The following is a 26,077-nucleotide window of genomic DNA, read 5'->3' as shown; positions in this document are numbered from 1 at the left end:
ATGGGTTTCTTTGGAGCAAAACTGTGTTTCAGAGCCTCAGCCTGAGTAATGACTTCCACATGTGGGCCCTTCCTCCATCTGCACCTCACTGCCCCGTTCCTCGTTCTCCCTCCACACGCTCCGTGTCCCGGTATGCTCTCGCACAGCCTTCCCCCCAGCCACCTTATGGCGCCTCGTCCCCACAGGTGCTCGCTGGCATTAACACATAAGATGCATTATTCTCTCTTTTTACTTGCTCTTTGGCCACTTTGTGACGCAGAAAGTCATTCCCGTTTAGTCAGTTGTCATCAACCCCTTGGTAGTACATAAAAAGTGGTTAAAATATTAAAAGTTAAAAATAAAATTAAAAAAAAGATCCCTGCTCTGTCTGAAATTTGTAGCTAAATACATTGATTATTCTGGTTATTTCATGTGTTGAGGTACCTTTTTTGCATATTCATAGATGTATATATATATGTCTTATCCATTTTCAAACTGAATATACATAGATCTAAGCCTTATGGATATGTGTTCGCTTATACAGACTTTTCCAAACATGTTTGATCACGTTGATTCTTCCGTGAGAGTTATGGTGCCAACATGTCAAATGAAAACGTCTTCATTTAAGCTCAGTTTATGTTTTTCTGCTATTTGCTGTGTCCCGTAATCTGGGTGACACCATATAAGAGATTAATGATTGACGATGATATGCTGTCATTTGTTGATCTCTTATAATATTCCTGCCTTTGTCTCCCACGTCCTCCACCTGTTCCAGTGTGTCTCTATAGTGTAGCAGCTCTCCTTCCTTCTTGCCGTGGTCTTAGTGTCTCCTCCCTCTGTCACCATCCTCTGCCTTGCTCAGACATAGCCCAGCTGTCGCTGATGCCCAGGGGTTCCCACGTTCCAGCCCTTTATGGCTGATGTAATACTCAACAGCCCTGTGTTGAAGAGAGAGAGACAGTGGAAGGGTTCCCAACCAGTGCAAAATTATGAAACCTGATTTCTTCCTGGGGATAGCATTGTCATGCCTGTTTAACCAGCTGCTTTTTGTATTACTCGATTCAAAATGGTCTTTATCAGTGCTCACTAAAAAGGATATTTAGCTTTCAGTAGATGCGGTACAGGGGATTTTTCAGATGCAGCTTCATAGTCATAATTCCATAGTACCTTATCGGAAGGCTCTGTTTTATGGAATTTGCATCTTTCCTCTGTCCCCTTAGGAAAAGGAAAAGAAGTATATGCTGCCACTGGACAACCTGAAAGTTCGTGATGTGGAAAAGAGCTTCATGTCCAGCAAGCACATTTTTGCCATCTTTAACACAGAGCAGAGGTCAGAAAATCACTGCATTTGATGGAATGGGTATGGGAGTGGGAATACATTACGAACGGAATTTATTGCGTCGTTTATTCCTTCGATGGTCATCTTCTGTTTGAACTATGGTTGAAAAGACGCAGTGTATTACAGTTCCAGAATTTCAGGACCTTCATTAAGAATTTAAATGGTTTCTTAGACTCCCCCCTCTCTTGTGACATATCTGCCAGTTATCTGTATGGAACCCATTTATACTTGATATATGATCCAAAACAATCTAGGCTACATATCTACTTAAAGCAGTGGGACTATTCGTGATTATAGGATTTTATTGCCTTTTATATACAATCCTTGTGTGTTAATTCATGGCCATACACACTGGCTGCTTGTGTAATGAACATTTCAGTCACAAATTTTCAAAGATCCTGACATTTTCAGTTTATTTATTTTTAGCTGTATTTCTGTTTTCTGACATTTCTGTTTGTCGTGGAGCGAAAGCAACTTGCATTTCCACATCCAACTGGTTTTAAAACGCACCTAAACAAAACACGGAAATGGGACTGCTTTCATTCAATCGCTGACATGCTGTTTACATCTCCGGTCCGGCATTGGTGAGCATTGGTGATCAGTAACGGGATGGTACATGCTTAAAACAATTATGATGATATTAATTGGTCAACAGTCAGCACTGAACAAGACTTTGTGAGAAGAGGTGTTTTTATTTTCTCTAATTTAAATTTCATTTTAATTGTGTTCTAGTACAATATTTGTGACATCTTATTATGAACAATCCTAAAAGTATTTTTATTTATTATAGCTTAAGTCAAATATTTTTACAGAACACAGCCTGTAAATAAATTAACGAATACCTGTAATTCTGAAATTTTATCATTAGTGTTGATAATGAAGAAAACTGAAAGTGACCAGAAGCTGAGGAACACGAAACATGCTGATGTGGTAAATGGACTAGCCAGTGGCATTAGGTAGGAGATTTATTTTTTATTTTCAGTAAGTCAGTTTTAAATTTAAGGAAGTGTGAAATTAGTTAAGAATACACACACACACACACACACACACACACACACACACACACAAACTATCTGAAACCGCTTGTCCCAAGCGTGGTCGGGGCAAGCCGGAGCCTAACCCAGCAACACAGGGCGTAGGGCTGGAGGAGGAGGGGACACACCCAGGACAGGACGCCAGTCCATTGCAAGGCACCCCAAGCAGGACTCGAACCCCAGACCCACCAGAGAGCAGGACCCGGCCAAACCTGCTGCGCCACCGCGCCATCCCCTTTTAAAAAAATTTAAAAAATAAAATAAAATAAAATAAAAAAAATAAGTGTTACTGTGCAATGGCATGGCATCCTGTCCAGGGTGCCCAATGCTTCTGGGATAGGCTACTTGGCCCCCAACCCTGCATTGACCAAGCAGTTTGATGATAAATGGATAGAAGTGTTACAGGGTATGTTTATTAATTATAGCCTTACCCCAGGATTTATACCCTCTAGCCTGCGATTAAATGGACCAGCATATTTATATTTAGCTTTTATTGATTGCGACTTTGTGATAAAAGTGCCGTCGAAGTTACAATCCGTGAAATCCGTGAGAGACTCCTTTTCCCAGTTGTGTTTGTAAACTGAGGAGCCATTGCTTAATGTCTATAACTGCAGACATGCTAGTGTTGCTGTTGTGGTGTCGCGGTCCAACTCTTCATGAAATGGTTGAACTTGAGAGAGCGTGTTCCAGTTTCGGTGTACCGATCTTACAGAGACTGTCCGCTGTGAGATGTGTGACTGGCTGCAACTTCCCTGCGTTTTATATTCACTCCCTTCAGAGCTATTTCTTGTTCTTCTGCACCTAACAGACTCTCCTAAAATATTTAATTTGAAAGGTATTTTATTACTCCTCCTCATTTTATTTTTGATAATACTGATTTAGAGTTTCTATTCACACTGTAATGTGTAAATCCAAAGTGGTGTAATATTATTTCTTATTTTATTGTGTTACATACAATATCATGTTATTGATATATAATCACAATGGGGCAATTAGTCCTACATAAAGCAGAACAATTTATCATTAAAGTAGAAACAGTGGTTGAAATAAAACCAGCAGCGTTCAGCATTACCATCTGTCCCAACGTTCAGGTTCTTTTGTTTAACCGGCATGTCTTAATTTTGACACCCGGGTAGATGATCGAGGCTTTCTGTGCTTCATCTTTATTTTGTCATTCATATTACAACCCTTAAAATCAGTTAAAATTTAAGACAAGTGCTTATAATAGTATTGAATTAAATTACTTAACAGTGCATTTGGGCAGGAGTATTTTGGGGAGATGCTGTTAGTCATATAACATGAACTGCACCAACATATGTTATTCAAAACGTTTTAAATAATTATTTAATTTTTTAAAAAATTAGCTGTGTTCATAGTTCTTTAGCATGTCAAAATTCTCCTTTAAATTTGAAGCAATATTCTAATCAAGTGTTCTTGTTCATGTTTTTATTTTGGAAAGAACAGCAGGAACAGCCTGCTTTATTTGTACTACCGTCAATTTTAATGTTAGGCTGTTTATGCAATGACAGAAACGTGACTGTTTCGTTTCTCCTTTGGAAATATGAAACTAGAGTGTTTCTCTTTGTTGGGTGCTGAAGTTGCATGTTCCCAGGCAGCATTTAAAAAGGCTTAAAGCAGTAAAAATCTTCCTCTTAGACCTCATAATAGTAGGACCTATTAGGTGACCTTAGATGTTGGGGCAGCACGGTGGCACAGCGAGTTGTGCTGCTGTCTCACAGCACCTGGGTGGTGCGAGAGGGTCATAGGTTCGATCCCTGTTCAGTCTATGTGGAGTTTGCATGTTCTCCCTGTGTCTGTGTGGGTGTACTCTGGGTGCTCTGGTTTCCTCCCATAATCCAAAGACATGCTGTTCAGGTTCCCCCATAGTGTGTGAGTGTCACAAACAGAGTGTGTTCCAGTGATGTATGGATGAGTGATCCATTGTAAGTAGTGTATCTAGCAGTGTAAGTCACCATAGTGAATAAGGTGTGCAGACTAGTAACACTACATAATATCCAGTGTCAGTCGCTTTGGTGAAAAGTGTCTGCTAAGTGAATAAATTTCAATGGGTCCTTTGGTGTGAACTCAGCTTGGTTGCTCTGCGCTGCAGAAAGTTCAGTTTGCGTGAGTAAGTGAAACAAAACAATTTCATATATGCTGGGGCACATCAGAACGACAAGTTGCTCGAATTATTTCGGCAAGCGAAGGTTCACAGCGCTCACAGGTCGAGAAACTTCGTGTGCTAACGGTGCGTGCGGCGACTCGGAGGTGCGCTGGACGGGGAACGGCGGCACAGCGGGAGAGCCGCAGCGGCTGCTCGGGGAGCGCAAGGAGCGCGCCGAGTTTGTTTATAACTCCGTCCAGCGTTTCTGCAAAAGAGGGAGCCGCAGAATGGCGTCGGCAGGCCAATTAAGCAGCTAATCGAATCCAGGCCCGCCTTTGACTGCGGAACGAGGCTTCTCTTGTTAGGAAAGAATTTCCGCGCTCGCCACAAAGACAGAAAGGAAGTGGGGGGCAGAGGAGAGTAAGGAGCTGGCCAGGAATGTGTCAGAGCGTGTCCTACGGCGCCCCCCCACCCCCGTTCCCTCTCTGCGTCTGTGTGCGCAGCCTTGTTTTTGCTGGTGTGCTGGCCGGAGCCGATTCCAGCGCTCTGTCCCAGGCTGACAGCAATCAAAAACCTCAGGAAACTCCCCAAATCAAAAGCAGCCAGGGATTTGCGCAAAAATTCCACAAAACAAAAATTCCTGGCCCTCACAGATAGAGAAGAGACGAAGAAAGGGGAATATATGGATTTTAATTGCTGGTCGGCTTTAACGGCTGTTTTCGAGGACAGCGCACGTGTGTTTGGGGGTGACTACTATCTCCGAGGGCTGCGGCGATCACACCTGCGCTTGCCGGACCTTTGAGACTCGACCGAGAGATATCTTCGTCTGAACTGAGCTGGAATCCAGCGATCCAGCTGCCTTTTATAACGGGACGCTGTGTGACAGCGCACCGCGATCCGGTCCTGTCGCGCTAACAAGCAGGAGTTTGGCAGTTATGGACCGAGAAAAAAAGATGAGCGTGTTGTTCCCGTTCAGAAGTGTGACATTCGTAGAGTGTCAGTTAGCTGTATCCCATGCAAGAGCCGAGCTAACCCCGCAACACAAGGCGCAAGGCCGGAGGGGGAGGGGACACACCCAGGACGGGACGCCAGTCCATCGCAAGGCACCCCAAGCGGGACTCGAACCCCAGACCCACCACAGAGGACCCAGTGAAACCCGCTGTGCCACCGCACCCCCCCATCAGCTTTGACACACACACACACACACACACACATTTTCAGAACCGCTTGTCCCTCACGGGGTCACGGGGAACCAGAGCCTACCCGGCAACACAGGGCGCAAGGCCAGAGGGGGAGGGGACACACCCAGGACGGGACGCCAGTCCGCCGCAAGGCACCCCAAGCGGGACTCGAACCCCAGACCCACCACAGAGGACCCAGTGAAACCCGCTGTGCCACCGCACCCCCCCATCAGCTTTGACACAGTTTCTGCAATTTAATTGTTGGAAGTTGCAGATGAGCTATAGAGGGCCTTGGGGTCTCAAAGCGTCTAAACTTTAACAGATGATGTGTGCAAATGTGTGTTATGTACGTGTGGCTCCGTGTGGGAGGGGAGCTCTCTTTTCTATCGGTGCCAGACATCCTTAGGAAGGTTTTCTTACAGCAGCCCGAGACTCAAGTGTGTTTGTTCTTCAGAAAGAAAAAAAATGACACACACACACGCACACATATGATATAAAACTGAAACAGAAGAAATAGGAGATGAAAAAAAACAACAACAGAGTAATTACGGAGAATGCTTAACAGATGGGTCTCGGCGAGATTCGGATTTCTGCCTGTCCATGAGTTAGACTGATGTCCCGGCAGCGGCGTTTGGAGCTGCGCTGATCCGGTGGCTCAGATTTGTGCAAACGGGAGGCTGTACGCGTGACGCGTGCGTGCCGTTGCGAGCGACGGCGTCCCTTGACTGGCGACCCTCGTCCCGTCTTCCAGGAACGTCTACAAGGACTACCGCTTCTTGGAGCTGGCCTGTAACACTCAGGACGAAGTGGACAGCTGGAAGGCCTCTCTGCTGCGTGCTGGCGTGTACCCCGAAAAAGCCTCCGTGAGTGTCCGCGACACCCCCTCCTTGAAAGGACCTTCTCCTCGTTCCCGCCACGGTGCCATATTCTTCCACTGGTTCGCGAACCGGGGCTCGATTTAGCATTCCTGTGCTATAGTGTCACCAAGTGAGAGATTAAGAAGGGAGGGGCTCTCAGCTCTGTTTTTAATCATCACCCCCTTAGTCAGCCCACCCTCTTGCGTCTCCAAATCTGTCTTGCTTGCTTTCTTAGATGAGCAGCTAGAAGGCGGTTTAGTCTGACTTGCTTATATGGCAGCTGCTTCGTGATGTCAGAATGCCGCCAGGACTCATCTTCACGTGTTTCAAGACTCGCGACACACAAACCGCAGATGCACAGGCAGGATTCGCAGTGTTACTCTGCTCTTCTCTCTCACGATCCCCTGCTCTCCTTCCTCTCTTCCCTCAAGCCTTCTCTCTAATGTATTTCATGTAATTTATCTTCATCACTGTCATTGCCTGACTTTGCCACTTCTTTTGCTTCTCCCTCTTTTCTTCCTCCATCCCTCTCACGTTTCCCCCAGCAGGTGGATGGAGAGAATTCGGGCCCCTCTGACACCTTCTCCATGGACCCCCAGCTAGAGCGCCAAGTGGAAACAATTCGCAACCTGGTGGACTCCTACATGGCCATTGTCAACAAGTGCATCCGGGACCTCATGCCAAAGACCATCATGCACCTCATGATTAACAACGTAAGGAAGTGGCTGCCATCGTCAGGAAGCTTCTGGATCTCTCCAGTTCTCTATATGCTCTTTCTTAACAGCTACCGGCTTTTTGTCTCCTGCTACAGGTGAAGGAGTTCATCAATGCGGAGCTCCTGGCCCAGCTGTATTCAACAGGGGACCAGAATGCACTGATGGATGAGTCGCCGGAACAGGCGCAGAGGCGGGATGAGGTCCTGCGCACACACCATGCCCTTAAGGAGGCACTGTCCATCATAGGGGACATTGCCACATCCACCATCTCAACCCCTCTGCCACCCCCCGTTGACAATTCCTGGCTCCAGTCTGGGTCGGGGGGCTCTCGCAGGTAACACCAGATACCATTCCTTTTTTAACTTTATACTTTTAGATCCTTGATGGACAAGTTCAATTTTATCAAACCTGCCCAGAAAGTAAAACCTTCAATAAATATGATGTGACACAATGCAGAGGACTGTCAGTATACCTGAAAGGAATTATGCGTTCTAGATGTCAAGTCGCTTCCCTAAATGCCTCTGTCCAAGGCAACTTTAAATGTTGTGTACAACACATAAATGCTTACCAGGGTACAGGCTCGTGTGATGATAACCAAAGACGAAATACCGTGCTCCAGTTAACAGAAAGTTGTTGGGATCAGTGTAAAACCAGACTATTAGCGAGACAATATTGCTGTGGAACATAGTGACATGAGTAAATGGTAGATAGTTTCAAGGTGACCTGTGAAGAGATGGGTCTTCAGAAGGTGACAGAAGGTCATGCATAGCAGGATGTAAAAGACTCTTTGTTCATCCTTTAGGTCACCTCCTCCCAGCCCCACTGCTCCAAGGAGGATGTCTTCAGGACTCCGAGCACCTGCACGCGGCCCCGCCCCCTCTGCTCCTCCTGTGCCCTCTCGCCCGGGCCCTCTTGGACCCCTCAACAACAGTACCGATACCTTCCCACCTCAAGTGCCCAGCCGCCCTAACCGTGCCCCTCCGAGTGTCCCCAGGTAAGTGACGCAAGAGCCAGTCTCCACCACTTCCGCCTCTTACATGTGCCGTATCGGATTAACGGACAGAAAAAACCATGTCATGCCAGGAGGTTGACACACTCTGGCTAAGAAAATAGTTGTAATGTGGAAAAAGCATTTACCACACTGCAAAGAATCTACACCAAAATTAAGAAGGTGTACTTTATTACAAAAACATTTTTTACACTGACATTAGGGCATATTATGGCACCCAACATGCATCAGTACTCCCTGAATTATAGTGTAGATGAATGTATGATGTATATTTTAAAGTAGAGTATATTCAGTGATTTGCTTGATCGCCTTCACAAAAACACGTCATCAGTGAAATCCCAGCCTTCTACACCAACCAGCGGAGTTTTTTGAGATCTTGATATACCTGAAGAACGACTTCGGTACATAGGACTAAGAGAGTTTGTCAGGAGACCTGAAAGAGTTGTAGCACATTTAAAAATGAAGACATTCGTGTCTTGGAAGCCTATCTCAAGACGAATAATTGTCGTTGTCGTTCTCCTGAGAACTCAGTGTGCAAAGGGCAGTCTTCTCTTACAGAGTTGGGTGTGTTGGTCATAGCAGGACGGACTGCAAGAACTGTTGACTGAAAAGCCTGAGATTTTTCTCTGTTCGTTATTCTGAAGAGCAGTGTGGCGCAGATGCTTGTAAACATCACATGGGAGATTCTGTGCGAAGATGGGGATCAGTGATCCCAGGTGGTGGTTTCTCGAAGAAAAGAGGACGCAGACTTGCTTGAAGGCATCCAGATGCTAGGGATGAGATAAGGAAAGATGTGACCGAGAGGGGACTCGACTGGACGTTGGGACTTGAATTACTAGTTGCTGTTGGGGGCAGTGGAGCCAGTGGCTGTTTAAATGAAACCTCAAGGAACCAAAGTCAAAATGTACAGAATGAATAACGGAAGAGTGTGTCGACCAAATAGCTTTGGAAAGAAATGTGGCACGTTGCTTAGATGCATACTGTTTGAGCACAATCTCGTGAAATGCTCACGGTTCACGTTGAAGGCGGCTTCGCACTCACCACTGAGTGGCGCTCTCATACAACAGTGATAGGGTTGGGATGCTTCAGCCTCGTGGGTTTATTTTTACTGTATTCACCTGCATCATGAGGTTCCAGTCGCCTGCTCAGCATCCGCTTACTCTTCTTCACAGCTCAGTCAGTGTGGAGGACTCACACAGTCATGTGCAATAAGATCATCTGTATGTACTTCCAGCTTCTGCTGGCCAGCTTTGAGCATTTAGCTTACGGATTTCATACAAATCGGCGTGTAACGTTGGTTACATTTACATGTATTCATTAGGCAGATGCTTTTCTCCAAAGCGACGTACATCTCGTAGAAAATACAATGTGTGCATTACATTAGGAGAAAGAGACACATAGATGCAGAAGCGTGATTCTGAAGTAAAGATGGTTTGTTTCTTTCCACCATGTGAACCAATGTTCATGACACGAGTAGCTGCATGCAGTAGGTACATAAACTCACACCCTTTACAGCACCGTTTAAGAGGATTTGAAAGAACCCACTTGATGTTTCTGGTACTTTCACTAACAGCTTGTAACCTTTCCCATTCCTTCTCTTTCCTAACCCTTGCTTCTCTCCATGCCTCGCCTTGTTTTACCACTCTCATTATGTCCCCTCAATGACCTCCACTCTCCCACTTTCCTTTTTTTTCCCCCACTGGCCTCTCCTGCTTTTGGCCCCACGCTCATTTTGTGTCTGCCTCATTTCAAATGTGCTCCCAAACGTCTACTTTGGTTGTCTTCCCCTTTTTTCCTTCCCCTTCTCAAATTCCCTCCATCCTTCCTTGCTGCCCCTGCCCCTGAATTTGGCCTCCTCTTCTACTGCACGTCATGTCTTTCTTATATCTCCGCCTTCCTCCTGTATGTCCATCCCTGTCCCTGCGACCCGTAACTGTCCCATCACTACGCCTGCCTCCTTTCCCCGGCTTCTCCTCTCCTCTCTCTTTTTCTGTCCGCAGCCGACGGCCTCCTCCTTCTCCCACAAGACCCACCATGATTCGCCCAGGAGACCCGTCCCTCCTGGACTGAGCACCCCCACAAAGACCAACTTGACTGCCCCACCACTAAACTCCTGCATGTCCCGCTCCCAGTCCATACACAGTAGAGCAGTGTCTCCGCACTCCAGCCCGGGACCTTTGTACCACCTAGTATAGTAACTTTGTACAGTGCTCGTGTTGTCTCTCTACCTGTGCTCTGTTGCCTGTGCTAATTCACGTTCACTGGGTCAAGCAAATCCCAAGCTCTGGATCAGATCCCATCCATTGTTACAAACCTTGGCAGTTGTCAGTAATCTGCTCATCTATACAGTAGTCATATATCTGTCTGTCATACACTTATTAACACAATAATCTACTGCTCCTGTAAGCTATTCCTGTCCTAGACTAGGCTGTGAGCCCAGTATCCCCACAATATTCCCAAACCACAGTGATACAAATTGTCCCAGAACTGCATGCTTGGGAAGAAACTGTCATGGTCTTTGTACGGTAAATAAATTACATAGTATACTCATAACATTGACATAACTTACGCTTTAGGGCCCAGGGCTTGATGTTAGTTTCTCCTAGTTTCTTTTAGAGATAGCAAGACTATCTTTGTATGTGTGATCTGTGTACTTTGTGTGTTCCTTCGAGTACATGTGGGCATTGTTTCTTGTTGTCACTATTTTTATGATTTATACGTACGTTACTGTAGTTCCACTGAAATAAAGCATTTTCTGTATGTGTGTCTGTGAGATGTGTGGTAAAAAGCAAGGGTGTATTCAGAGGTGCGTACAGAGACGTTTCTTCAGTGTATCTGTCTCCCGCTGACTGAGGAATATATTTCAGTTGTACCACTAAACCCAGCTGTGACTGTATTATGAGTGTAACACTAAAGGCTCCTTTTGCAGAACAACAAAAGCTTGTGGATGCACTAATATCCAAGAGTTCATGGGTAGCGCAGGAGCCATCCTTTTTTTCTGTGAAGGAGTAAGAGCATTGCTGAGGTTCCCTTCCGTCCCATTCCCAAAGTTTCCTCCAAATCCCAGCGGCCCCTTTACGCGCCATTTCTTTGCAAGTTGCTAGGCCTCCTCACCTCTTCTCTTCCCCCATCCTCCCATCCCATCCCATCCCATCCCACCCCCCGTGTTATGCGTTTGAGGGTCCTGACTGTTAGCATGTTGGTGTCCATCCTGCCAGTCTTTCACGGCATCTGCTGTTCTCACTCTGCCTTTTTCCAGTCGTCACAGAAAGAGCAGCCCACAGGTTGCACCTTACTGCGTGCTGCAGTTCTCTGGTCGTCTTTGCCCCTTCTGCTTCTGCCTCTGCAATTGTCCTCCATTCTCTCTTTCGCCCTCTTTAATAAACCTCTGGTATTTCCAGCCTCCTAAATCTGGTGTGTGTTTTTTTCTGGGTTCTTTGCGCTCTCTGGAAACCACAACTCGTCCCAACGCATCCCAGGGAAACAGGGAAGCCACTCTCTCCTATTACACTGAAGTACTTTTCCTTTTCCAGTAACATTATTTTTAAAAAAGACTTCATCTAATGATCTTTCCTGGATTAGCACACAAAAAAGTTCACATGTCCTAATTCCACTAACATTTCTCAAAACAAGGGAATGTTTTTAGTAAAAAGTAAAATGCATTTGTGTTGCATAGCATTGAGTTTAATATACATATTTCATCGGTGAATTCACATTTTTCACACTTCATTATAGGGCACTCTAATATAATATGTAATCAGGAGAGGCATGTTTAATATTTATCAATTTTACAAAATAATTGAGCAGTAAACATTTGTATTTCATATGTAAACAGCTCATTACAGCATCATTTCATCTGTAGATGTTTACTCAATGTGAGACTTGTTCCTAATACTGTCGTCGTCAGTATAGCCTGGCCTGGCTGTTGTAGAAAATCCTTTTTCTGGGCACATACTGTGTGTGTTCTCCTTGATGATGGATCCAGTGGTATTAATAGACTATTGTGTCTGTGTTCCTGTCCAGGAGACACCCGCCAGCTGTCCCCACGAGACCACCGCACTGAACTCCTCCCCTGAACACAAGGCCCTCCCTATCAGTCAACCGCAGGATTCCAGCACTGGCCTCACCCCCTCCCCCCACCCTGGTTGTAAACACAGACTCTACCATGCAGTGCACAATACCTATTTGTTTTGGATGAACATACCCAAACAACCATCTCCATCAAACATTTCACTATTCATTTGTTATTCTGTTCTCCCTTATTTTTTACCCTTGTACATTGCAAGCAATGTAGCGTTTTGTGCTTGTGAGGCCCATGTTAAATAAGACTGTTGGGTTGAGTGTCCCCTCATTACTGTTTTGTACATATATGTTTATATGAGGGTAAATCACAAAAAGTTAATTTTTTTTATAAACATTATTGCAGATAATTTTTGATTTACCATAGTATATGTACATATGTAGTTGTCTGTCTACATGGTAATATATCTTAGTGTATATAACACCCCTCAGTTACAGTTGTTTGCAAGGCCAAAAAAGATAGTTCCATTTTATTTTTCAGGTTGTAAATTACTGTAAAAAAAGAATTTTGTATAGCTCTAACACATCATATAGCAATAGAATGTTTTTTTTTTTGATACTCCACTACATTTCACTATGAAACCTTTTTAATACAACAAAATAGAGTGATTTATTGAAGATGAGATTTTGTACTTAGCATTAGCTTTTGAACGTTTGGAACCCTTGCATGTTTTAAGTTCCCTATATCAGGCTATTTCCGGCCAATATTTTAAATGCGTAAACAAATGTAAGTTTAGTGTAAGACTTTAAGTGGTTTTCTATTCAAAATATGCCTGTGACAGTTTATGTATAAGGTAGATGGAGAAGTGTCACAATTTATCATGGATAAACAATGAAAACCTGAAGATTTCCCACAAGCAGCCATACACTGCACCAGATTGAGGAGGCAAGCAAAGTAAGACTGACACCTACTGGATCCTTGCGTGCCTTCCTATCCTAGAGAAAAGGGTACAAGTCGTGGATTAAAGATATTGTGCTGCTGAAAAATCGCTGGCTTGCCCTAATATATATTTTTTAATGAATTGTACTAATTGGTTTCCTGATAAACATGTTACATACAGCCTAATTCAAATGTGCAAATATCAGTAATCCTACTTGTAAGAACGGGCCATGTAACTTAAAGCTATCGGCATTACGTAGACTTTACTGCTACCGACAACAGGCTTCCCACCCAGTGTGATCTGTAGGTAGACACTGTACTACATGCTGTTGGCCCCTTACATCGTAAACAAGGATGGAACGGCATAATGACAGAAACTTGCAATGCAAAAGTGGCTCTACAGTGTTTTTCCAAAAATGTTTTCCCCAAACGTGTAAATCAAAGTGAAGGATTTTTACTCATTCATAGAGCAGGGAATTGTTACGGTATCAGTTCAGGGATAAGTATTATCACAAAGGGTACCACAGCAAACAGAAGGAGTGGGATGTGCACTGGCTACCTACTGGGGTCAGCAGTTTCAATTTAGAGAACAGTTAAAAAAGCAAGACTTTAAAGACAACTGGCCAACCAACGAACAAACCGACTGCGACAGCAAGTTACCACACGTATAGGAGATGAAAGAGGAATAACCAAAGTAACAAGTACGCAAAGTGTGGAACTGGATCTTGGTACTGCGTTCAGGCCCAGGTCCTGCACTTCTCCCTCATTGCCCTTGAGAACAAGACAATTTTCATCACTCCCGTCAGTGCAAGAAGCGGGACAGGTCCTCGTGGATCTCTGCCTCGTCCCAGGGACCGTGGATGTTGTCCTTGTGCCTCTGCAGGCGCAGCAGGAGCAGAGGGCACAGCAGCGTAAGGGCCAGCAGCGCCAGGACCAAGAGCAGGGCCCCACCGAGCGACAAAGTGGCCAGGCCGGTGACGGCAGCCAGGGACAACAGCACTGCCGCCCAGGGGAAAGTCCACGGAGCCCTGTTCCGCAGGCGATGCAGCAGACAAGGCCAAAGCGCGAAGACCAACAAGGCGCACGTCAACATGGCGAAGGCGTGAAGGGCCCCCGGCAGCCGTGAAGCCAGGCACACCGAACCAAAAAGGGCTGCGTTGAGGGACAGGCTGCCTGGAGGGCTGGGCTGAGCGTAAGGGAAGGACACCAGGTGGGCGAGAAGCATCACGGCTGACATGGCGTACACCGTGTCCGTGCTCACCGACTCCGTGAGCGTCTTGAGGATCGGCGAGAAACCGAAGGTGAAGGCGAGGAAGATGGCCGCGCTCTGTAGGTCCGCCCAGCGCGTGCGCTCGCTGCCCCTCGGCCCCCCGAGCGCCTCGTACAGGACGTACCCGAGCAGCGCGCACAGCAGGGAGGCCCCGAGCAGCATGAACGGGGACAGCCGCCCTTGGGCCATGTAGGACCACAGCGTGAGGACCGCGGCCACGCAGGATACCTGCTGGGCCACGAGGCCGGCCTCACGCGCCACGGCGCAGTAGCGGTACCGCCGCACGCCCACATTGCGCCGCAGCTCCTCCAGGAAGCGGCTGTCCACGTAGTTGTCCGGGAAGGGCTGACGCTCATACAGCACCTTCCTCCAGGGCGTGGCGGGCGCAGCCTCCGAGCCGCCGTCAGCGCCCATCGCCTGAGGGACAGAAGCCATAGACAAAAACTGAAACGGGGGCAGGGCTCATAAGTAAGGAGAGAAAGAGCCAGAAAGTGACAACTGTTGTGCAAGTCAAATGTGCCCGTGTTGAGATACTGAGCGACGTGACAAAGCGCACCCCGACGGACGCCGTAGGCAAGGTTCTCAGTCTCCCTGCGCCCCCATGCCTGCGCCCTTTGTCCTTGTCTGATTTCAGCCAGTGCGGCGCTCCACTCTCCCGCCATGTCGCATTGTCAGTTTTCTTGCGTTTTCTATTCAGTTTTGTTACATTAAGCATTATTTGGCATAAGTTTGTACTGTATGTCAGTTTTTAGAAAAATATTCCACATTCTTGAAATTTGCAAATTTGGGCACTGGGTTCCAAGCATGAAATATACAGGAAATGGGACTGTAACATGATTGATAACTATGTGCGGGGGGGGGGGGTTAATATGGAATGACCCATCCTGTCATCGATGAAAAGCATAGAAAAAAAAATAACTGCACATTGGTGATTTGTAATCTTTGTTGACATATGTACAGAACATGCAGGACATCCACGTAATTTTTTTGTTAATAAATGGTCTTTAAAATCTCTCAATTGTGTTCCTGATATGTGTGAGCAAAAATTCTCAAATTCTTGAAAAATGTCATAAAAATACTGGAGGCAAGATTCTGTGGCTAAAACACACTCCAGAAGAACTGGTGGTATTTCTGTAAGCTGTAGCCTTTCATCATAATCAAGGCAAAAAAAAAAAAAAAAAAAAGGACATAACTAAGAACTTTTTTGTTGCGTTGTCATTTCCTACTTTACCCTCCATACGTATGGCAACTTGAAAAACGTTTGCCTTTTCCTACAGAAAAAGGCAACAACATGCTGAAATACCGACTTGAGATGCGTATAGGGCCAGCGAGTGGTGCTGTGGTTAGAGTTGCCACCTCTGCACTTGAGGTCACGGGTTCAACTCCCACCTCCTGCTGCAGTACCCTTAAGCAGGGCAATTACCCCAATAACTCCAGTGAAAATTGCCCAGCTGTATTACATTTACATTCCTGTTACATTTAGCAGACCCTTTTCTCCAGAGTGACTTCCAACAAACCCTGTATAGTGTTATCAGCCCACACACCTTATTCACCAGGGTAACATACACTGCTAGATACACTACTTACACTGGGTCACTCATCCAGACGCCAGTGGAACACACTCTGTGACACTCACACACTATGGGGGAACCTGAACAGCATGTCTTTGGACTGTGGGAGGAAACCAGAGCACCCGGAGGAAACCCACGCAGACACGGGGAGAAACGCAAACTCCACACAGACTGAGCGGGGTTCGAACCCACGTCCTCTCGCGCCACCCACTGTATTAACAGGCTAATCACTGTAAATCGCGCTACAGAAACTCCGAACTCGTGTAGAGATGGAGCGAATAACACTGGTATCCGGGGACATCGCTGTACGACACCACCGGGGAAGGAAGGTTCGGGAACAATAGACAATTTTTCACTCATTTTCAATGACATGATGGCGCACATTACTACATTCTACAACTGTGTGTCCATGATGAGGAACATTCCGCGCCCCGCCGGCTGCGTTAAACAGTCTCCGTTTACCGGACGCCCCACAGAGGCGTTAACAGCAACACTTGTGACTTGTCACCCGTTCGTTATACCTCGAGGACCAAAGGCGTTGCGAAAGACAGCGAACAAAAAAGGCGGTAAAGTAAAGGACGGGGGGGAGCGCGCGCGCCGCGCGGTCACGAGCTACAGTACACACAGGAGAAGGCGCGCAGACGTGGACTCGCAGGACACACCGAATCCTGCCGGGGGACCAAAATCTCCGTCACACAGCAGCGCTTCAACGCCATTTGATTTAGCAACTAACCCGGGCCGTTCATTCAAGAACACCGCAACACAAACCCAGCACCACGAGACGAAGCCAGCCGTTTTCCCCCAACATTATTACATTCCCCTAGAAACGAAAATCATTTTTAAACTGAAGTAAAGGTATGTCAGCTAGTTCAAATTGACCGCGTTTCTGTTTCTGTCTCTCTCTCTCTCTCTCTCTCACACACACACACACACACACCGTGTGCCGCCCTCTATCCGCGGGCGCCGTACGAACCTGTACCGGAGGGATCGCGAGCGACCGGCTACTTCTTCATTTCAGGACCCGGAAGTGACGTGATTGCAATCTCTGCGAGTTAACCCAAAGTTAGCGCGCCCTCTAGTGACGTTTTTCCTTTCGGAAACCCGTTAATCGGTCGCTTTCACAATCATGTCTGCATTTGCTTATTCGTTTCTATTTATGCGTCTTTATTCCTTTCTGATATTCGCAGCAGGGCTATTTGGCCCGGGACTCACCTCAGCCGAGGGTGCATTATAGTATAATGTACAAACCAGTACCCAGAGTAGCTGAAGCTAAATGAAATTATTCCGAAGGGCATTCTAACAATGGCAAAAATTACATATACACACACACACACACACACACACACACACACACACATTATATATATATATATATATATATATATTTATATATATATTAAAAAACTAAGAAAACAGTGAGGGGGTCTCAGTGTGAAATATCCCAGGACTCATTTGAGCCCATTAAGGGCCTAACCTCTCAGACAAAACATATATGAACAATTTATGCATTAATTCAACCATTAATGCAAAAGAAAAAAAAAAGACAAAATCCAAACTCGATCCCCATGAACACAAAGAATTGGCATACAAGCCGAAGCAGGACTATTAGTTAGTTATTTAGCAGACCCTTTTCTCCAGAGTGACTTCCAACGAACTCTATGTAGCATTATCAGCCCGCACACCTTATTCACCGTGGTGACTTACACTGCTAGATACACTACTTACACTGGGTCACTCATCCATAAATCAGTAGAGCACACTCTCTCTCTCTCTGTCACTCACACACTATGGGGGAACCTGAACAGCATGTCTTTGGACTGTGGGAGGAAACCAGAGCACCCGGAGGAAACCCACGCAGACACGGGAAGAACATGCAAACTCCATGCAGACTGAGCAGGGATCAAACCCATGTCCTCTCACGCCACCCAGGTGCTGTGAGACAGCAGCACTACTCGCTGCGCCACCCCTATTACGTGGAACTGCGATAACTCTGCGATAAGGGCAACAGGGATCACTGTACGGGGCTGCGCTGTGTGTCCGCAGCTCCAGTCCTAACCCTGCTGTTTGTACCGGCAAGACTCGTCTGGAGCCTATTTCACAAGTGCAGGGTACAAGACTAGATAGCGCCCGGCCCTGATGGGACGCCACTCCATCGCAGGGTAGGCACTCACACATTCGCACACTACGGACACATTTTTAGTCAATCAACCTGAAACACGTCTTTACAGCGTGGAAGAAAAACCATGCAGACATGGGGAGAAGCATGTAAGCTCCACACAGACAAACAGAACTGAACCTACACTCAAAAGGCAGTACTACCATGCCCCCCAAGCTACTGGCTGTTGACTTTCAAATGTTACAAGTCTTATTATAACCAACGAAATAAATGCTCAAAGCACAGTTTGGACCTGGTACCAACGACTAGCCTCTTCTCCAAATCAGACCAGTAGAAACAACGCTCTAGCCACAAAATTGCTCAATAGTTCCGATACCTTTAAAAAAATCCACTTAATTCAGTTTTAGGAATAAAACATTTTATTTGAATGAGTTTTTTTTTTACCCAGTTGGCATAGGAAGAAAACCAGGCAACACAGTTATAATATGGAGGCACTTTCACTAAGAGGTATTGGCAGGTGACACGATGGAAGACCACGGCGGATGCATTCAGAGCTGCATCTTCCTCATGACATCTCATTACAGTAATTGTCACAATAATTCACTCCTTCCGCGGAGTAAAAGGCTGCATAACATCAGCCGAACATTTCGATCACAGGCTGCAGCTCTCTTACCGTTCGCCTCCCAAAGCAGAAATAAAAATGACTGGCTGGTGTTAATCATTTGCATAAAAAGACCATTGTCTTGGATTGTTAGTTAAGCTGTACACAGGCATGTGACATATTGCTATTTTCCATTATTAAAGACTAAATATATTGATACCTTGTGACATTGGGACTGCTGCAGCACAACCTCATTATTCATGTCTGTCTAAATATGTACTAAGAAAACATCAAGTTCATTAGTGTTCTTTTGTGCTCATTTCAGTAGCTCCAGGAATACCTGTTTTATATGCCAGAGTAACACCGGCACCAAAGAAAGTGTAGCTGTTGCATTTTTTAAAGCCTATGAATTTTCATATGCCAGGAATTATGAGTTAAACTCATTTCGTTACACAATGAAAACAGTCTTGTGCTAAACATGTTTAAAAGCGGAGATTTTGGAGATACGAAAGATTCCTACGTTCTTGGGATTTCACATCCATCCAAGGTTTACATCATGTCCATGCACTGTTCTAATCTGTTTACTGTACATGGTGTGACTGCATAAAATACCTCTGTGCTATTCTGCTGACGCCAGACAAGGCCAATGGACTGCAAATGCAAATTATCAGTGCACACAAAAAATCCAAGATGTAAAACTGAATTGACACTGAGCAATAAAATTTTAACGGAAAATGGAACACTTTTTATAACGTCCTTTTGTTTTCATACGATGTAACAAGACAATTACTGCAGCGCTCTTAACTAGTCTAAAAACAAAATGAGCACATGCCCCCATGTTGTTCACCCTACCTCCAAAACAGGAAGTCAAACAATGAGAAGGAAAGTGAATGTCAACCCCAGCTTGGAGGTTCTCTAGACAGAGTGAAACCTGACCTGGCAGTTTAATCCTAGAACAACCATCACCTGAAAGCCATGAATCGGACATAATAACAACTGAACAGGACACACTGAGACCTCAAGTTATGCGAGTATCCATTTATAATCAAGTAGCATCCAGTAAGAGACCTGATGGTTTTGTCAAGTGTTCATTAGTGCTACCTGCTGCTAAAAGGAGGTCAGACATTACAGCACTTTACAAAAAAAAAAAAAAAAAAAAAAAAAAGCATGACAGCAAGAAATGGGAATACTGCAAGAGACTGGAGGCAAGTTACAATGGAAGCACATGGGGTTTATATTACGGGCTGGGGATTATTAAAATCTGGACAGAGTGTCTGAAGATTTCAGTGCCTAAACTGAATTGCCACCTAATTTGTAAAGTTCCCTTCTTCATCTAGTTAGGGCTGCATTCAGTTATTTAAAAAGAGAAACACAACAGAAAGTCATATTTATGACAAATAAATATTTTAGTTTCGCATTAGTTGTTCGATGATTTAGAAACACCAACCTTGTTGCTCAAATTCGAAATCTCCATTAAATGAGTCAGCAGCATGGAGATGCGATTAAAATTTCTCTATTCTGAAACTGTATGGGGGGGGGGGGGGGGGGGCACACACTGTAATCCAACATTAGATTCTTCTCAATAATAAATTGTGCTGTAATGAGCAATTTGTCCATCAGATCAGTAGCGTAACACAGAAAAGATACATTACAGGGGAGTGTAAGGACATCCCACTGTCCCCATAACCCAAAAAAGCAAAAAAAAAAAAAAAAAATCTAATGATAGGATGGAGAGGAAAAAGAGTGGGCGGATGGTTTGCGAAAATCAGTGTATGCGAGCGAATCACTGCGTGAGTGAGTGTGTATGTGTGTATATATGTATGCACGTATGCCTTGGTGTCTGAGGGCTTTGCCTATGCCAGGCAGTGCTCCAGCAGAGGAGGGGGCTCCAGCACCAGCTGGATGTAACGTGGGGCTCTGTCCCTCTGTGGGCGTGCTATGTGCGGCTTTTCCTCTTGTCATCAAAGAGGCTGCGTAGCAGGTACACCTGCACCCCCGACACCACCACCATGACAATGAGATTCGTGCACGACCACAGGTTGACGCGCTCATAGTTGCTCTCCTGCAAGTTCCGGTCTCGAGCCTCAAATGCTCGAAGCACAGTCTGGATCTGCAGGCTCTTTCCCAGCCTTGCCTTCACGCTGTTGATGGTGTCCTGGGGGGGGGGGGGGGGGGGAACAGAAACCGGAACAGGAATGAGACACTCGAACCGCAACAGGAGAAGGACAAAGGTGTGATGCTTCAGGATTCCTCAACTGAACTCATGGCAAAATGCCTAATACTTTCAGTAATATGCTTCCTCTAACAGCAAAGTCTGTTTACTGAAAAATTAAATCAAACTGGATAAAATGTAGGGGGGTAGGTGAAGTCACAATCAAATCGAGTCCAACTCGCGGCAACCACTCGCGGTTTTCACGGCAAAGGAGGGTACAGAAGCACTTTCTCATTACCTTCTCCTGTGTCTTTGGACTGTGGGAGGAAACCTACGCAAACTCCGCACACTCTGAGCTGGATTTGGACATATGCTTAAACACACAATCCATTCGCTGCGAGGCACCGCCGTTACCTGCTGTGCCCCTTGGATAAATTGTGAACAAATGAAATATGCCTGTACTTCATGTTACACGGCTTCTCTACCCCACTGTTTTCATTCTCCTGTGCTGCCTATGATATGAGGGAGAAATACGGCACCATTTCGCGTGTATAAAATAGAAGACGAAACACTAAATGGGAGACTGTGGAGATTTGTCTCCTTTAAAATTACTTAAGTGATGTTGTTTCACGTTTATAAAAGAAAATAATAAAAAAAAACCAGAGTTCCTTCCATGGCGTTCTGTATTTCAAAACTTCCAGGATAGAGACAAAGAGAGACCCTAGAGTGTACAAGCTATTAAAGAAAATAAAACACACGTTTTCAAGCAAGTTTTTAATTTTTAGCTTTATCTGATATTTCTAACCAAACAGGTTGAGGAATTAATTATTAAGCTTTTATATTGCTGGATTTGAATTACAAAAAGTCTTCTGGTCCCATTTTTGGGGGTAGCAGGTGGTTTAGTGATTAGAACTACTGCCTTTCAACTTAAGAGGTCACAGGTTAGAAGCCACCTCTGATTTAGTACCCTTGAGCAAGGTACTAACTGTTCCAGGAAAATTTACCCAGTTGAATAAGTGAGCAAATAGTGTTAAGTAGCTTAGCTTTCTAAGTGGCTTTGGAGAAAAGTGCCAGCTAATGAAATAAATGTAAATGTTAAAATACAAGTGTATGATAAATTCTTCAAATATTTATGGCTATAAGTACTGTTCATAGTTAAATTTTTGTAGACTATATCTGGAGAGGCAATCTGGTCACTGTGACACCAGCGGGGGTAACATGCCACTGCAGCATGCTCTTCTGTGTCAGGACAACATGGTCTTAACCAAAAACTCTCTAAGGTCAATGGGTCAGTGTGCCGATAATGTACTCATGAGTCTAAATAATCATTTTTCCACATTCTGAAATCAAAGTTCACCGAAAGCATGTTGGGATGTCCTTTCTGATAGGTGTGTGGACAAAGCAAAGGGCTCAGTGAGCTGCTTTACCATGATGTCCTCCAGCTTCATGTCCAGCATATCTGTCCCATGGACGTACTCCTTCCAGTCTGGGTCACCACCTTCTAGATCTTCCATGTTGTCCAGAATGAGCTCAAAGAAGATGATCTTCTCAGAAACAGCACTGAAGGTATTGTCGAAACAGAACATGTAGTCCCCATCCTCTGTCTCCACTCTGCAGTAACAGATTACGTATTTTTGATTACAAACGTAGTAAAGAAAGATCTCAACAACACTGGGATAAAGCAATTTGGAAAAACATCTTTAAATTATGCTAAATTGTTCTCTTAATATTACAAAGTATAATGCACAAAAAGCACAACACCAAAACTAACTGTGAGAGGTGTGTGTGGGGCTAGCGTTCTGCACCCATCTGTGGGAAGGCATCACCTACGTGTGCACACCATCTGACTTCCTGTAGTCAGCGATCAGCATGTTTCCACTGGGTGAATACAGGGAGAAATCCACATCTAGCCCTGCTCCATCAAGCACCTAAACAGCCACAGCATAAAGAAAAGAGGTTAGAGGTCAGGAAAACCACTAAAGGACTACCAATTACTCCTTATAACCAACAAGAAGGTCAGCTCCAAATGACAGTTTCTTTATCATCACCTACTACTGTTACATAGTTCAATAAAATCTTCAGAGCAGAATGAACGTGAACATTAAGTGAAACTAGCTGACAAAATGCAAGGGTACCACATATCCTGGTAATTCCCAGAGTTTACATGACTGATGGAATATTAAAATCTTTTGGCCAGGACAAGCAATGCTATACAAGAAGCAAACAAGTAACTATCTGGTTTTTCCAAGCTTGCGCTATACCCTGAATCCAGAGCAAAGCCAAGATCTGTGATTTCCAGACATGTACTAATAAATATTACCTTGCCGTCTAAATTCTAATCTAATCATAAGAAGGTTCCTAAGCAAGCAGACCATAAAAAGATGACAGACTGAAACTATACATTAACATAAAGAGTATGTCTTCATGGCTACAAAAAGCAGCTTTCAACTCCGAACAAGGGGGGGCGCGGTGGGTTGGACCGGGTCCTGCTCTCTGGTGGGTCTGGGGTTCGAGTCCCGCTTGGGGTGCCGTGCGACGGACTGGTGTCCCGTCCTGGGTGTGTCCCCTCCTCCTCTGGCCTTGCGCCCTGTGTTGCTGGGTTAGGCTCCGGCTCCCCGCGACCCCATATGGGACAAGCGGTTCAGACAGTGTGCGTGTGAACTCTGAACAAGTAAAGTCTGTGCCGGGAAACTATTTTTCTGCCGTTTGAGCCATGGAAACAGCCAGGCTACACAATGTCGGCAGGAAAGACAAATGTGCCATCTTTAAAAATTTTAAAACACAGTTAGAGTATTATTCTTTATTATGTCCCGCTGGTCAATACCTTAGTTAATGGCATTCCCCTCAGTCCACATACACATAGAATTTCAGGTGTCGCACAGCTCTAACCCCAACTTCCTCATCTTTGATCTGCTTTATCGAAACATTTAACTTCAGTTCATACTTAAAAAATAAAAATTTTAATTAAAAAAACTAATCGCTGGGTAGTCTTAAACCGGGATAGTCGGTGCAAGATCTGGGGCAGTGAAAGTGGACTTGACAAGAGCTGCCCTTCTCATGAGAAGCAGCGAGCTGAATTTGGCCTCTCGCTATGGTAGATCTTTACAAACCATCAAGAGCAGGAACAGGAGCCAGGGCTACAATTTAATGTAAATTTAGTCTCATAGACAGCGTCATAGTGTCAGGACAGCTGCTAGCCCAATGGTTAGAGTTACCACCTTTGGATCCAAAGGTTGCAAGTTCGATCCCCCCCCCAGCCAGCTGTAGTACCCTTGACCAAGGTACTGACCCTAAATTGCTCCTGTAAAAATTATCCAGCTGTATAAATAGATAAATAATTGTAAGCTTGTAACTATAATAACTGTAACCCTAACACTGTAAGTCGCTTTGGAGAAAATGTATTCATTTAGCTAAATGAATAAATGTAAAGGAACCCTATCCTGAAGGTTGTTGGTTCAAATCCCACCATCCACTCTTGCAGCAGTACACACGAACAAGGCATATTTCACCCCCCCTCCCCCGGCTTCGGAGAAACAGCATAGGTAAGGGACCCAATAAGTGGTTTTGGATAAAACTAAGTGACCATTTGCACGTATTATTTATTATTAAGATTAATAAGTGCGCGGCCGTGTGTCACGGACCCGCAGTGAAGCTCGTGCCCCGGCGTCGTCGCTTAAGTTCAGCCCTGCGAAACTTTGCCCCCCCCTCGGCTACCTGGGTGGGCAGCCCCACACTCACTCAGCGTGACTAAAGCGCAGTAAAAGTTACTTTTTACTTTCAAACTGGGGATCACACGGCTGTATGTATCTCTGGGAAGAGAACTTGAGAAGCGCCGCACCACCAACGACGCGCATCCTGATCCTGCTGAGTCTGAAGGAACTACTTGCTGCTGCTCGGAGAGGGAGAGAGAGAGAGAGAGAGAGAGAGAGAGAGAGAGAGAGAGAAAGAGAATCGCCACCGGCCCCGCGGCATGACCATCATGATCATGTGGAGCGTCACCTGCCTGGTACTCGATCTCCAGAGAGGCGTCTTTCCTCATGGTTTGGTAGAAACACTCCTTGCGACCGGCGGGCAGCGTGAAGGTGAAGTCGCTGTCCAGAGACTGGGAGAAAGAAGCGGCGGCCACCGCAGCCCTGCTGCTGTCACTGCGCCGCGCCGATAGAAGCGCACATAATATTATAATACACGTGCTCACATACGCCAGAAAAGTCGGCATGGCAGCTAAACTAACGCGGGTACGAGGGAAGAGTAGAGGTGAAGGCGTTAAAACCGTCCGAAAGAAAAGTCTGTCAGGGGAGCACACGCACCGCTGCCGTGGGCTGCTCAAAACTTGCGAGCGAACACGGTAAAGAGTCGAAGTGTAGAACGGCGCCGCGAGTGCGCTCTGCTGCCCCCTGCTGTCGCGGAGGTCTCACGCAGCGGACGGAACAGGGCATCCGGCGCATAAGCGAAGCGCGCAGGAGCCGCGCAAAAGGCAGCGAGGACGCTGCGTTTCTCTGACACCTGCCGCTGAAGTTGCGCTTTTCCGGCTAGCAGCAAGTCATTTTCTTTAAGAACCCAAATTTTGTATTTAGATTAAACTGTGCAGCTGGCGGCGCAGTTGTTGCCTTGGGAAGGACTCAGGTTCAAATCACCACCCTTGCACAAGTCATACCCCGGCCAGCTGTATAAAACGGACAAATAATTGTAAGCAGCTTCGATAATTTAGCTTAGATAAGGGACACGTAAAATTGTAAGTCGCCTTGGAGAAGCTAAATGAATAAACAGTAATAATACACTAAAAAAAAAAACCTAAGAATAACTGCAATGATGACAAGAAGAATTTGAGGAAAATGTACTCGGGTGGATGTAATGATCATGAAAAGAGCCGTTTGTTCCAGACAATTTTGTTTGCACCCAGCCATGAAAAATGTGCCGTCACTCGGAAAGACGGCAACTACCAGCACATGACTGCCCGTTCCTGTGAACTTTGGCGAAGTCTAACGTGGAAGCGCTCTTGCGCAACAGCTCGCCAGTCCGCACGGCATCTGTACCTTAACGTGACGCGTCGCCTGTCAGAAGTTCCAACTCATCTCGGGGGCGCGCGCTCGGTGGGCGGACCCATGTGCTGACGCGTCACGATGAACGCGGGCTTCCTATTGGTGCGGAGGAGAGCCGCAGCGGCGGCGGCACGCACCATACGGCTCGC

The 26,077-nt window shown here is 45.7% G+C and overlaps 3 protein-coding genes across 11 annotated transcripts in view; 1 reads left to right on the top strand and 2 right to left on the bottom strand.

Annotated features, from left to right (window-relative positions):
• LOC108923509 (dynamin-2-like) overlaps positions 1-12,315 on the top strand; it is a 41,783-nt gene extending 29,468 nt beyond the window's left edge. For 2 of the 6 annotated variants that reach the window (XM_018734287.2, XM_018734284.2), the window contains 6 exons: positions 1,200-1,309; positions 6,389-6,500; positions 7,043-7,207; positions 7,306-7,544; positions 8,013-8,204; positions 10,220-10,957. In XM_018734287.2, coding sequence (XP_018589803.1) covers positions 1,200-1,309; positions 6,389-6,500; positions 7,043-7,207; positions 7,306-7,544; positions 8,013-8,204; positions 10,220-10,289 — 888 coding nt within the window. In that variant the 3' untranslated portion in view covers positions 10,290-10,957. Of the gene's footprint in view, positions 1-1,199; positions 1,310-6,388; positions 6,501-7,039; positions 7,208-7,305; positions 7,545-8,012; positions 8,205-10,219; positions 10,958-12,242 lie in introns of those variants that run through there. The other 4 variants (XM_018734285.2, XM_018734290.2, XM_018734289.2 and 1 more) reach the window with 3 other exon arrangements.
• A 1,439-nt stretch (positions 12,316-13,754) lies between these two features.
• Positions 13,755-17,043, bottom strand: LOC114911242 (phosphatidylinositol N-acetylglucosaminyltransferase subunit C-like). 4 transcript variants are annotated; one of them, XM_029254591.1, is made up of 2 exons: positions 16,994-17,043; positions 13,755-14,866 (listed from the first exon to the last, which is right to left on the bottom strand). In XM_029254591.1, exon 2 carries the CDS (start codon positions 14,861-14,863, stop codon positions 13,982-13,984), a length of 882 nt encoding a protein of 293 aa, XP_029110424.1. In that variant the 5' UTR covers positions 14,864-14,866; positions 16,994-17,043; the 3' UTR covers positions 13,755-13,981. The 4 variants fall into 4 exon arrangements, with proteins under 4 accessions (XP_029110424.1, XP_029110426.1, XP_029110425.1 ...); XM_029254593.1 differs by having other exon boundaries at positions 17,000-17,039; XM_029254592.1 differs by having other exon boundaries at positions 16,958-17,019.
• A 3,249-nt stretch (positions 17,044-20,292) lies between these two features.
• On the bottom strand, positions 20,293-25,612 carry LOC108923460 (transmembrane emp24 domain-containing protein 5-like). The gene is made up of 4 exons (XM_018734221.2): positions 24,893-25,612; positions 22,720-22,817; positions 22,317-22,500; positions 20,293-20,892 (listed from the first exon to the last, which is right to left on the bottom strand). The coding sequence occupies exons 1-4, from the start codon at positions 25,103-25,105 to the stop codon at positions 20,674-20,676; spliced, it is 714 nt and encodes a 237-aa protein (XP_018589737.1). The 5' UTR covers positions 25,106-25,612; the 3' UTR covers positions 20,293-20,673.
• Between the last annotated feature and the right edge of the window lie 465 nt (positions 25,613-26,077).

The sequence above is a fragment of the Scleropages formosus genome, chromosome 9, assembly GCF_900964775.1.
Source record: "Scleropages formosus chromosome 9, fSclFor1.1, whole genome shotgun sequence".
Lineage (NCBI taxonomy): Eukaryota > Metazoa > Chordata > Actinopteri > Osteoglossiformes > Osteoglossidae > Scleropages > Scleropages formosus.
Note: the sequence above shows the minus strand (reverse complement) of the source record. Positions and strands in the feature narration are given on the sequence as shown.